Source organism: Scyliorhinus canicula, chromosome 9 (assembly GCF_902713615.1).
Source record: "Scyliorhinus canicula chromosome 9, sScyCan1.1, whole genome shotgun sequence".
Classification (NCBI taxonomy): domain Eukaryota; kingdom Metazoa; phylum Chordata; class Chondrichthyes; order Carcharhiniformes; family Scyliorhinidae; genus Scyliorhinus; species Scyliorhinus canicula.
Window position 1 is genome coordinate 113,702,967 of NC_052154.1, and position 12,042 is coordinate 113,715,008.

A 12,042-nucleotide genomic window follows, 5' to 3' on the forward strand; every position below is an offset into this window, starting at 1 on the left:
CCACACTTGATATCCTTTCCAATTGGACCGAGGTCTGAGCCTGGTTGGGTAGAGCCTGTCCCAATGGTGTGGCTGCTTCCTCACCCACTACTGGTGCCCATGTCCAATTAAATGGAATCTCATTTTCCCAAACCACTTCTTCAGACTCCTTACTAAGAACAGAAGAAATAGGCCACTCGGCCCATTGAGTATTCTCCGCCATTCAATAAAATCATGGCTGATCTGATTGTGACCTTAACTTCACCTTCTTGTCTGACCCTGTCACAACCCTTGACTCCTTTGTCAATCAAAAATCTATTTAGCCCTATGCCAATTTTCGTGTAGCATTGTGAATGGATTCCTCTCCCTGTTTGCAGAGTGTGTATGAACCAAATTCTCTTACTGTATGCGACTGAGCCACTGCTCTTGTTGCTTGTTTCTCCAGTGCCTTTTATTTTAAAGCACACTGCTACAGAGTCAGAACCGTCAACCAGACTCTAAACCTCACCCTGTCTATTTTGAGAGTTGAATTTTTCTACCTCTTCACAGAGGCAGCTCATTAATGAATTTTCACAATAATAATCCACAATTTATTTGTAAAAATGAAAAAGAAAACCTGAGGCAGCAGGGTTAAGTTTGAAGAAAGCTTCTGCAGGGAGACAGGAGCAGAGCAACCAAGTCCAGGTGTGCAAAGTTAAATGCGACTAATGTCAGAACTATGGTTGTGAGAAAGTGAGCTGACTTTAAAGGAGCCTGCAGTTTAGGATTGATTCCAGTGTTACCAGTACCCTTCATTTTCAGGAGTTGATGAATTGATTCTCCCCGCAGCACAAACACATATTGCCATGAGCTTGCACATTCTCAGGACAGACTGTGATGGTCAGACACGGCTTCTGATTTCCTCAGTGCGCTACAATGTAAAAGAATAATCAAAAATGCGTTTGCAGAGAAAATGGGAAAGACAACACATTTCATCACACAGTGCGTACACGAAACCTTCACCCAAAGTTACGGAGCTCACATTGACATGGAACTCCCGTTCGAAAATTACTTCTGTCAAGTAAAGGCAGATTGGCGTTGAATGGAAGTGATGAAATTTCTGGCCAACAGTCTGCCTAAACCTATTGGTTTGTGGGGAGGGACGCGAGGGACAAAATCGATATCCAGTATTTAAACAATGCTGCAGGGATAGTGCAATCTTGGGTTTCAAAGTTCAGGACTTGTCTCGATCGTTAGAGATCTTTAGTGCAAACTTACTGCTGCTGGCATTCTTCCCTCTTAAACTTTAATTCACTAGAGTCTCTGGAACCACAGTGTCCCAACATTTTAACATGACCATTCATGCATTCTGCTAACATGTTTCGATATCCGAGATATGTTCAGTTGATAACAGAAAAGGGCCTTAGGTCAGAAGTACAGTACGTCCAACACACATGACCAGCTTCAACGAGGTTTGTTTGTTCAGGGTCATTTCACAGTTTGGCCCTGAGACAGGATTCACAGGGATTACTCCCTTCTGCGAAAACTAATGTGCCTAAAACATAAAGACGACTGAGGGGTCTAGCCAAGTGCTGTGCACTTCATGTCAGCAGACTCCTGCAGAGAGACTACCATCACCTCAGACTGAGGTTCAGGGATGTTTGGTTCACTGGAATAGTGTCTGTGGTTAAGGCTGGATGGCATCAGGAGACATTTCTCTTCAGTGTCCGGTTCTTCCACCATCCCAGGGTGCAACATGGAAGTCATAGCCAAAAGCTGAAGCTCGGAGGGTGCATTGGCCACCGTGTGACGTCGGATGCTCCCACATTTCTCTAAGTAGGCCTCGCCTTCTTGCTCGATTAGAGGCGTCAGCATAGACTCATTTACTTCGCACTCATTGTCCATAAAATCAACCATTCTTGATCTGGGTCCAGCAAACCTTCGATCTGGAGAGAAAAATACAGGCATTTGTACTTTGCAGGTACAGCAGTTATCTTTCTGGACTAGTAATCCTAAAGCCTGGTTTAATAAATCAGAGACACAAGTTTAAACTCCTCCACAGACAGCAGTGAGAGATTAATTTGATTTCAATTTTTTTAAAAATCCATAAAAAGTTAATCAGTGAGAGGGTAAGTTAAGATAATTACATTAAGCCAACTGACTCATTAGTCACCTGCAGGGACGGAGACCTGCTGTAATTGCCTGGTTTGGTTTATATGTGACTCCAATCTGTGCCAACATGGTTCACTCGTACCTGCCTTCTGAAGTGACCTATAACAAACTGCGCAGTTGTTTAAGATTAACTCAAGGTGGGGCAATAAATGTGTCCCATGCTTCTAGTGGGGAAGTTGTGCTCAAAGGGTATGCAGGGGTCAAACTGCACCGTACTACCATTCTTACAAATGTCAGGGAATATTTTCAAAGCAATTTTTAAAAAATGTCTCTATATGCTGTCTGATTGAGTAACTTCACTTCAGATTTTACCAATCCGCCAATGTGGAAATGAACTTGAGTGAAACATGAGGAAAATAAATTCCTTAAAACCTGTGATTTTGCACACAGTTTGCACCCAGAGAGGAAACTCTAGCACCACGTTCCAATTTTAGAAAAGATACAGAAATAGATCTAAGTAAACTGCTTAAATTGGTTTAAAAATATCACAGTCCTCTTTCAATAAGAGGAAGTCAGTTCTGATTACACGCTCCTAAATGTTTCCTTTTTTTATAATTATCTTATATAAAATCAAAGGTGTTGAGGGTGAAACTGCCCTCTGTTCAGAGGGGTGGGTTAAGCTGCCATTTCCTTGTCTCTGTCTGCAGCCATTCTATTTCTGAAGGCAGCTGATATTTAGAGCACTGTTTGCACTGTCCTTGATCAGAAATCTCAGAAATTAAGCTTGTGACATTCTATCTCATTATCTGACTGCTCTGTATTTCAAGTCATCTTTACACAGATTGATAAAACTGCGATGGTCGCTATTGCCAGACCCTTCATTCACTGTGGCTGTTTCTGTGAGAACCTCCAAACTATGCTCTATCTGCTACACAATGTCGACACACAACAGGGCTGTAAAATTATTTTGTAACGAACCAGATTGCTAATTGTTAAAATCAAACTTTACAAAACTAACATCTAATTTTAGTGGGATCTTGTCTTGGTTGTGCAGTAAAATGGGATAACTTAGGGAAAGGGCACGATATAGAAAAGCTGTAAAGTTAATGGGACCATGGGAAATTAAATCAAGTCTTATAAAAGAGCTAACACACAGAAAAAGACAAGGGGCGGGATTCTCCGACCCCCCGCCGCGACGGAGAATCGCCGGGAGCCGGCGTCAATCCCCCTGCCATGTCCCGAATTCTCCGCCACCAGAGATTCAGCGGGGGTGGGAATCGCGCCGCGCCGGTCGGCAGGCCCCCCCCCCCCCCGGTGATTCTCCGGCCCACGATGGGCCGAAGTCCTGCCGCTGTCAACCCTCTCCCGCCGGCGTGGATCAAACCACCTACCTTACTGGCGGGAGCAAGCGGTGCAGCGGGCTCTGGGGTACTGGGGGGGCCGATCTGGCCCCGGGGGTGCCTCCACGGTGGCCTGGCCCGTGATCGGGGCCCACAGATCGGCGGGCGGGCCTGTGCCGTGGGGGCACTATTTTCCTTCCGCCTTCGCCATGGTCTTCACCATGGCGGAGGCGGAAGTGACCCCCTCCCCTGCGCATGTGCGGGGATGACGTCTGCAGCTGCTGACGCCCCGACGCATGCGTGGACTTCCCCCGGCCGGCGATGCCCCTTCGGCCCCGGCTGGCGTGGCGCCAAAGGCCTTCCACGCCAGCCGGCGGGACGGGAACCACTCCGGCGCGGGCCCAGCCCCTCAAGGTGAGGGCTTGGCCCCTAAAGGTGCGGAGTCCTCCGCACCGGGGCGGCCCTACGCCGGAGTGGTTCACCCACACCATCACGCCGGGACCCCCCGCCCCGCCGGGTAGGGGAGAATCCCGGCCAAGGACCTTGAAGCCATCTGTGGGAATTGCCCGTGCATGTGAAAATATCAAAAGTTCTCAGGCTGCCTGGAAGATAACACATTTGAGTCTTTAGATTAAGCGACAGTTGAATGCAGATGGATGTGAAAAACATTATAGATGATTTTTCCACTCCAGGACTAGGTGCCGTGGTGGAGATGGGAACGGGGAGAGTTTCCTGCCATAATGGCTGGTGTGAAATTGTGTCATATTGCACAATGCTGGCCTAATTAATTTGCAATTGGGAGTTTCCGGTGTTGTGTGGCAGGATGGGCAAGATGGTTTGTGCCTGCCATCATATCTGGGTGCTATGTATCCAGGCGCCATATTTAAAAGATGTCCGTACACCAACGTATCCACCACTGAAGGAGAAAATCCATCTCCTGGAAGATCCTGCAGATAGAGGAGCCATCTCCCAGAATATTCTACAGGTAGAGGATCCATCTCCCGGAATATCCTACAGGTAGAGGAGCCATCTCTTGGAATATCCTGCAGATAGACGATCCATCTCCCGGAATATCCTGCAGATAGAGGAGCCATCTCCTGGAATACCCTGCAGATAGAGGATCCATCTCCCGGAATATCCTACAGATAGAGGAGCAAACTCCTGGAGTATCCTGCAGATAGAGGAGCCATTTCCTGGACTATCCTGAAGATGGATAGATAGATAGAGAAATACAGCACAGAACAGGCCCTTCGGCCCACGATGTGCCGAACTTTTGTCCTAGTTTAATCATAGATCATAGAATTTTGGACACTAAGGGCAATTTATCATGGCCAATCCACCCAACCTGCACATGTTTGGGCAGTGGGAGGAAACCGGAGCACCCGGAGAAAACCCACGCACACACGGGGAGGATGTGCAGACTGCACACAGACAGCGACCCAAGCCGAAATCGAACCTGGGACCCTGGAGCTGTGAAGCAATTGTGCTATCCACAATGCTACCGTGCTGCCCTTAAGAACAAATTAATCTACACTCCATTATTCTACCCTAATCCATGTACCTATCCAATAGCCGCTTGAAGGTCCCTAACGTTTCCGACTCAACTACTTCCACAGGCAGTGCATTCCATGCCCCCACTACTCTCTGGGTAAAGAACCTACCTCTGACATCCCCCCCTATATCTTCCACCATTTATCTTAAATTTATATCCCCTTGAAATGGTTTGTTCCACCCGGGGAAAAAGTCTCTGACTGTCTATCTATTCCCCTGATCATCTTCTAAACCTCTATCAAGTCACCCCTCATCCTTCTCCGTTCTAATGAGAAAAGGCTTAGCACCCTCAACCTTTCCTCGTAAGACCTACTCTCCATTCCAGGCAACATCCTGGTAAATCTCCTTTGCACCTTTTCCAAAGCTTCCACATCCTTCCTAAAATGAGGTGACCAGAACTGCACACAGTACTCCAAATGTGGCCTGACCAATGTTTTGTACAGCTGCATCATCACCTCACGGCTCTTAAATTCAATCCTTCTGCTGATGAATGCTAGGACACCCTAGGCCATCTTCACAGCTCTATCCACTTGAGTGGCAACTTTCAAAGATCTATGAACATAGACCCCAAGATCTCTCTGCTCCTCTACATTGCCAATGCAGATTGCAGATAGAGGAGCCATCTCCTGGAATATCTTTTTTTTTATAAATGTTTTTTATTCAGTTTTCATGTTTTATATTGAACAAATTACAAGTTGTTAGAGAGAGAAAAAAAAACATGCAAAAATTAACATATGTATTTACAGGTGAGCATCTTCGTAGTAATAACTGTGGCCTCCCCCTCTTTGCCGGCATACATATTTTACATTCCCCAACATGTTTATTGGCATTTATTTAGTTTGGTTTTGGGCCTTAGCTAGCCATCAAACCCCCGTAACAAGCCCGTAGCCCCCCCCCCCCTCCCCGCCGGCTACCTTCCCCCGACTATTCTTCCTCTTGTACGTTGGCCACAAACAGGTTCCAGAACAATTGCATGAATGGCTCCCACGTTCTGTGGAAGCCGTCGTCCGACCCTCGGATGGCGAATTTGATTTTCTCCATTTGGAGAGAATCCGAGAGGTCGGACAGCCAGTCTGCAGCTCTGGGCGGTGCTGTTGACCGCCAGCCAAACAGGATTCTACGGCGGGCGATCAGGGAGGCAAAGGCAAGGGCGTCCGCCCTCCTCCCCAGGAATAGATCTGGCTGGTCTGAAACCCCGAAGACCGCCACTATCGGGCATGGCTCCACCCTCACCCCCACCACTTTGGACATAGCCTCGAAGAAGGCTGTCCAGTACTCCACAAGTCTGGGGCAAGACCAGAACATGTGGGCGTGATTGGCCGGGCCTCTTTGGCACCGCTCACATCTGTCCTCCACCTCCGGGAAGAACCTACTCATACGGTTTCTCGTTAAGTGGGCTCTATGTACCACTTTTAGTTGCGTCAGGCTGAGCCTTGCGCACGTGGAGGTGGAGATGACCCTATGCAGTGCTTCGCTCCAGAGTCCCCACCCTATCTCCATCCCCAGGTCGTCCTCCCATTTCCTCCTTGTTGCGTCCAGTACGGTGTCGTCCCTATCTACCAGTCGGCCATACATGTCACTACAGTTCCCTTTCTCTAGGATACTTGCGTCCAGTAGGTCTTCCAGTAGTGTCTGTCGTGGCGGTTGTGGGTACGTCGTTGTCTCCTTTCGTAGGAAGTTTTTGAGCTGCAGGTACCGTAGCTCGTTCCCCCCAGCTAGCTGAAATTTCTCTGTCAGTTCGTCCAGTGTTGCGATCCTGTCGTCCGTGTATAGGTCCCTGACTGTCAGTGTCCCCCCGTCCTGTCTCCACCTTTTGAAGGTGGCGTCAGTCAGTGCTGGTTTGAACCTATGGTTGTTGCAGATGGGAGCCCTGTTCGACATTTTGGTCAGGCCAAGTTGCTGCCGCAGTTGGTTCCAGGATTGGAGGGTGGCTGTCACCACTGGGCTGCTGGAGTGTTTTTTGGGTGGGGATGGGAGTGCTGCCGTGGCGAGGGCCCGGAGGGAGGTCCCCATGCAGGAGGCCTCCTCCGCACGCACCCACTCGGCTTCTGGCTCCTGGATCCATCCCCTTACTCGCTCGGCTGTTGCCGCCCAGTGGTAGAATTGTAGATTCGGGAGGGCTAGACCCCCCTGGATTTTGTTTTCTGTAGGACCTTCTTTGGGATCCTAGCATTTTTACCCCCCCATACGAACGCCATGATAAGTTTGTCCAGCGCTATGAAGAAGGCCTTGGGGATGTAGATCGGAATGGATCTAAACAGGAAGAGGAACCTGGGCAATACGTTCATTTTGATCGTCTGGACTCTTCCTGCGAGGGAGAGTGGGAGTGTGTTCCATCTTTGCAGGTCCTTTTTTACTTCCTCCGCCAGGCTGGTGAGGTTCCATTTGTGGATCCCTTTCCAGTCATGGGCTATTTGGATCCCCAGGTAGCGGAATTTATGTCGGGCTTGTTTGAACGGCAGCCCCCCCCCCCCCCCCCCCCCCCCCCTGAGCGCAATTGCTAGCGGTTCGATTGCTAGTGCAAACAGCAGTGGGGACAGTGGGCATCCTTGTCTGGTGCCCCTGTGCAGCTGGAAGTATTGGGAGTTGGTATTGTTGGTCCGTACACTCGCCATGGGGGCGTTGTATAGGAGTTTTACCCACGCGGTGAACCCTGTTCCAAGCCCGAACCGCTCCAGTACCTCTATGAGGTATTTCCATTCGACTCTGTCGAAGGCCTTTTCTGCGTCCAGGGAGACGATCACCTCTTGTGTTCTCTCCCCGGAGGGGGTCATTATCACGTTCAGCAGGCGCCTGATGTTCGAGGTGAGCTGTCTACCTTTGACGAAGCCCGTCTGGTCCTCTGTGACCACCTCAGGTACACAGTCTTCTAGCCTTTTGGCTAGGATTTTGGCCAGTATTTTGGCGTCTGCGTTTAGCAGAGATATGGGTCTGTATGACCCACATTCCGTTGGGTCTTTGTCTTTCTTAGGTATCAGCGAGATTGAGGCCTGTGCTAACGTGGGTGGCAGTGTGCCCCTAGCTAGCGAGTCTGTGAACAACTCCCGCAGGTGCGGGGCCAGCGCTGTCGCAAATTTTTTGTAGAAGTCCGCCGGGAATCCGTCCGGTCCCGGCGCCTTCCCCGTATCTCCTGTAATATCTTGCAGATAGAGGAGCCATCTCCTGGAATATCTTGCAGATAGAGGAGCCATCTCCTGGAATATCCTGCAGATAGAGGAGCCATCTTCTGGAATATCCTGCAGATAGAGGAGCCATCTCCTGGAATATCCTGCAGATAGAGGAGCCATCTCCTGGAATATCCTGCAGATAGAGAAGCCATCTCCTGGAATATCCTGAAGAGAGAAGAGCCATCTCCTGGAATATCCTGCAGATAGAGGAGCCATCTCCTGGAAGATACTGCAGATAGAGGAGCCATCTCCTGGAAGATCCTGCAGATAGAGGATCCACTTCCTGGAATATCCTGCAGATAGAGGAGCAATCTCCTGGAATATCCTGCAGATAGAGGAGCCATCTCCTGGAATATCCTGCAGATAGAGAATCCACCTCTTGTAAGATCCTGCAGGTAGAGGAGCCATCTCCTGGAATATCCTGCAGATAGAGGAGCAATCTCCTGGAATATCCTGCAGATAGAGGAGCAATCTCCTGGAATATCCTGCAGATAGAGGAGCCATCTCCTGGAATATCCTGCAGATAGAGGATCCACCTCTTGTAAGATCCTGCATATAGAGGATCCACCTCCTAGAAGAAACTGCAGGTAGAGGATTCCATTTAGGCCTTCATTTGCATCCCATTAACGGGATATTAATATTGATTCATTCAGCTGAGAGAGGTTGGTATGGGGTAATCAGCAGGAGGTTTTCCTGCCCATGTTTGACCTGATGCCATGTGAATTCATTGCTGAGAACTTCCTCCCGACTTTACCCCACTGTCCTGTTGGTGGGACCGGACATACCCAGGGATGGTGATGGTGGTGCCTGGGTTATTGTCTGTAAGGTATGATCCTATGAGGGTGACTATGTTAGGTAGTCACTTGACTAAACTGTGGGATATCTCTACCAATTTTGGCACAAGACCCCAGATGTTAGTAAGGAGGACTTTGTGGGATTGCCATTGTCATTCCTTGTGTCTTGTTGGATGTTGGCCAATTGTTTTTATTCCTTTTTACTTTTTGTAGCGGTTTGGTACAACTCAGTGGCTTGCTAGGCCATTTCCGAGGGCAGTTAAGAGTCAACCACATTGTTGTAGATCTGGAGTCACATGTAGGCCAGACCAGGTAAGGATGGCAGATTTCCTTCCCTGAAGGACATGAGTGAAACGGATGGGTTTTTCCACCGATTGACAATGGTTTCATGGTCATAAGTAGACTCATTTTAATTCCAGATTTTTATTAACTTAATTTAAATTCCACCAGCTGCCACAGTGGGATTTGAACCCGTGCCTACACAACAATAGCCTGAGCCTGTGGATTGCAAGTCCAGTGACATTACCTCTATGGTCCTTGTATTGGCATACCACTTTTCACATCCTCAGGGTATCCCAGAGAACTTCACTTAGTGAACCGTAGTAATGTTGGAAACTTGGCAGTTGAATGGCACACAGCAAGATCCCACAGACAGTAATGAGGCAATGAATGGTTCATTTTTCATTTAGTAATGCTGATTGAGGGATAAATATTGGCCAGGATGTCAGGGAAAAATCACCTGATCTTCTTTGAGTAGTTGCATAGAATCGGTTACATCCACCTGAGGGGGCAGATGTGGACCTCTGTTTAATATCTCATCTGGAAGTTGGCACCTCTGACAGTGCAGCCCTCTCTCAGTGTTGTACTGAGGCATCAGCCTAGATTACGGGCTCAGGCCTCTGAACCCACAACGTTTGGACTCAGAAGCAAGGGTGCTACCACTGAGACGAGGTAGACGTTCACTGAGTGAGAGTGTAGACGTTCGTCAGGAGTTGACAAACATGGGGTGGGATTCTCCGTTTCAGAGACCAAGGGCTAGATTTCTGTTTTAGCGGCTAAATGCCGGATGAAATGGCAAATTCGCAAGGGTTTTGCGATGCCAAAATCGGCACCGATTCCAGGACCGGTGAAGGGCTAGCAGCGGTGCTGGGTGAAACTCGCGGCTCCGCACCAAAAACAGGCAGAGAATGCCTGGGTCCCTGGCTGCACATGTGCACGGTGACGACTTGCAGCGGTCGCACCGTACAACATGGCGCTGGCTGTGCGCAGATCAGTCCCGCCAAACACTGCATCACAGGCCTCCCCCTAGCTACCCCCCACAAGTCCCCAAGCTCTCGTGGAAGCACCCCCTCCGCGTCAGCGGCACAGATCCCGGCCGAGTATGGTGGCGCTGGACACACGTTCTGCCCATCCTGGCCATCCACCGCATCCTCCTCAGCGGACGAAGCCTGCTGTTCTCCTTCTTCTCCAGCATGTCTCCCCTCTGCTGTGCGATGTTGTGGAGGATGCAGCAGGTCACCACGATGTGGGAGACTCTCCTAGGGCTTTACTGGAGGACCTCTCCAGAGTGGTCCAGGCACCTGAACCAGATGTTCAGGATGCCGATGCACCGCTCGATCATGTCCCTGGTCACAACAGGAGCAGCACGGTAGCACAAGTGGCTAGCAGTGTGGCTTCACAGCGCCAGGGTCCCAGGTTCGTTTCCCTGCTGGGTCACTGTCTGTGCGGAGTCTGCACGTTCGCCCCGTGTCTGCGTGGGTTTCCTCCGGGTGCTCCGGTTTCCTCCCACAGTCCAAAGACGTGCAGGTTAGGTGGATTGGCCATAATAAATTGCCCTTAGTGACCAAAAAGGTTAGGAGGGGTTATTGGGTTACGGGGATAGGGTGGAAGTGAGCGCTTAAGTAGGTCGGTGCAGACTCGATGGGCCGAATGGCCTCCTTCTGCACTGTATGTTCTATGTACAACATGGTGTCGTTATAGTGAACCTCCGCATCGGTCTGTTGCCTTCAGATAGGCACCATCAGACACGACCATAGTAGCTAACCCTGCCGCCCACTCACCCATGGGTCCACCTGGAAGGTGTCAGGAACTGTTGAGGTTGCCACGGTGAAGGCACATGACCAGCTATCCTGATGAGCTCGGTCCACATAAAATTTTATTTATTGTGCCGACCAGGCATATAGGGCGACACGTGGATGCACCTGTGCCCCAAGGTGTTCGAGATCCCAGACAGGTCCCCATTCGGTGTCTGGAAGGACCCCGTGTCGTAAAGATTTAGGGCAACTGTCACCTTGATGGCCACTGGGAACGGGTATCCTCCTCCCGCGGTTCCAGGTGCGCCATGATCCGGCAGATATGATGCACGGTTCCCCTGCTCAGCCGGAGTCTTTGATGACATCCTTGGCCTGGCAGGTTCGCGAATGACAGGTGCCATTGGTACACAAGGCCTCATGCGACGCCTCCTTCCCAACTCCTCCTCGGCCTGTTGGGCTGCTGACTCTCATCCTCAGGGGGCACTGCAGGGTCCCCTCGAGCGGCTCCTGCTCTTACAGCCTCAGTGCATTCCCAGGGTTGCGGCCGTTAGGATGAAGGCCACCATTCCTGATGGATTCTGCAAGCCATTTTGAAAGGCAGACATGTTAGCATGGTGCGCATCCCCAAGCCGAACCAGGTCAAATGGGCGGCACGCTGGCCCTGACCTGCACTGCAGCCCTTGCCCCCCCATCTGCCCCCCCCCCCCCCCCCCCCCATACTCATCACTGACTGTTGCCCCGGCACTCTGCCCTCCGCACCGCACTGAATCTGTTTACCTCATCCTTTGAGACAGTGTACTCAAGGCTGAGTAGACCCATAAAGAGCCAAGGGTTTGCCCAGGTTTTGGCAGTTTGTGAGTGAGTACACTGACTGGCCATTTTATGCTGCTTGTGTTGTGGGTGTACTGCATATATTCATTTTTTGGTGGATTGAAGTATACTGACCATTCCCATCTTTTATTTCTGGGGAGTGTCATCCTGACTTCAAAGTACATGATGGCAAATCAAATAGGATCACAGCAATATAGATGACCATCTTTTTGGAACGATTATTACAATGCAGAACTCGATTGTACACAAATCTATC

At 49.9% G+C, this 12,042-nt stretch overlaps 1 protein-coding gene across 4 annotated transcripts in view; it reads right to left on the reverse strand.

The window, feature by feature from the left end:
- Window positions 1–555: 555 nt before the first annotated feature.
- The window catches only part of LOC119971624 (proline-rich protein 5-like), a 148,227-nt gene continuing 136,740 nt past the window's right edge, over window positions 556–12,042 (reverse strand). For all 4 annotated transcript variants that reach the window (XM_038807426.1, XM_038807424.1, XM_038807425.1 and 1 more), the window contains one exon: window positions 556–1,904. In XM_038807426.1, coding sequence (XP_038663354.1) covers window positions 1,540–1,904 — 365 coding nt within the window. In that variant the 3' untranslated portion in view covers window positions 556–1,539. The remainder of the gene's footprint in view (window positions 1,905–12,042) is intronic.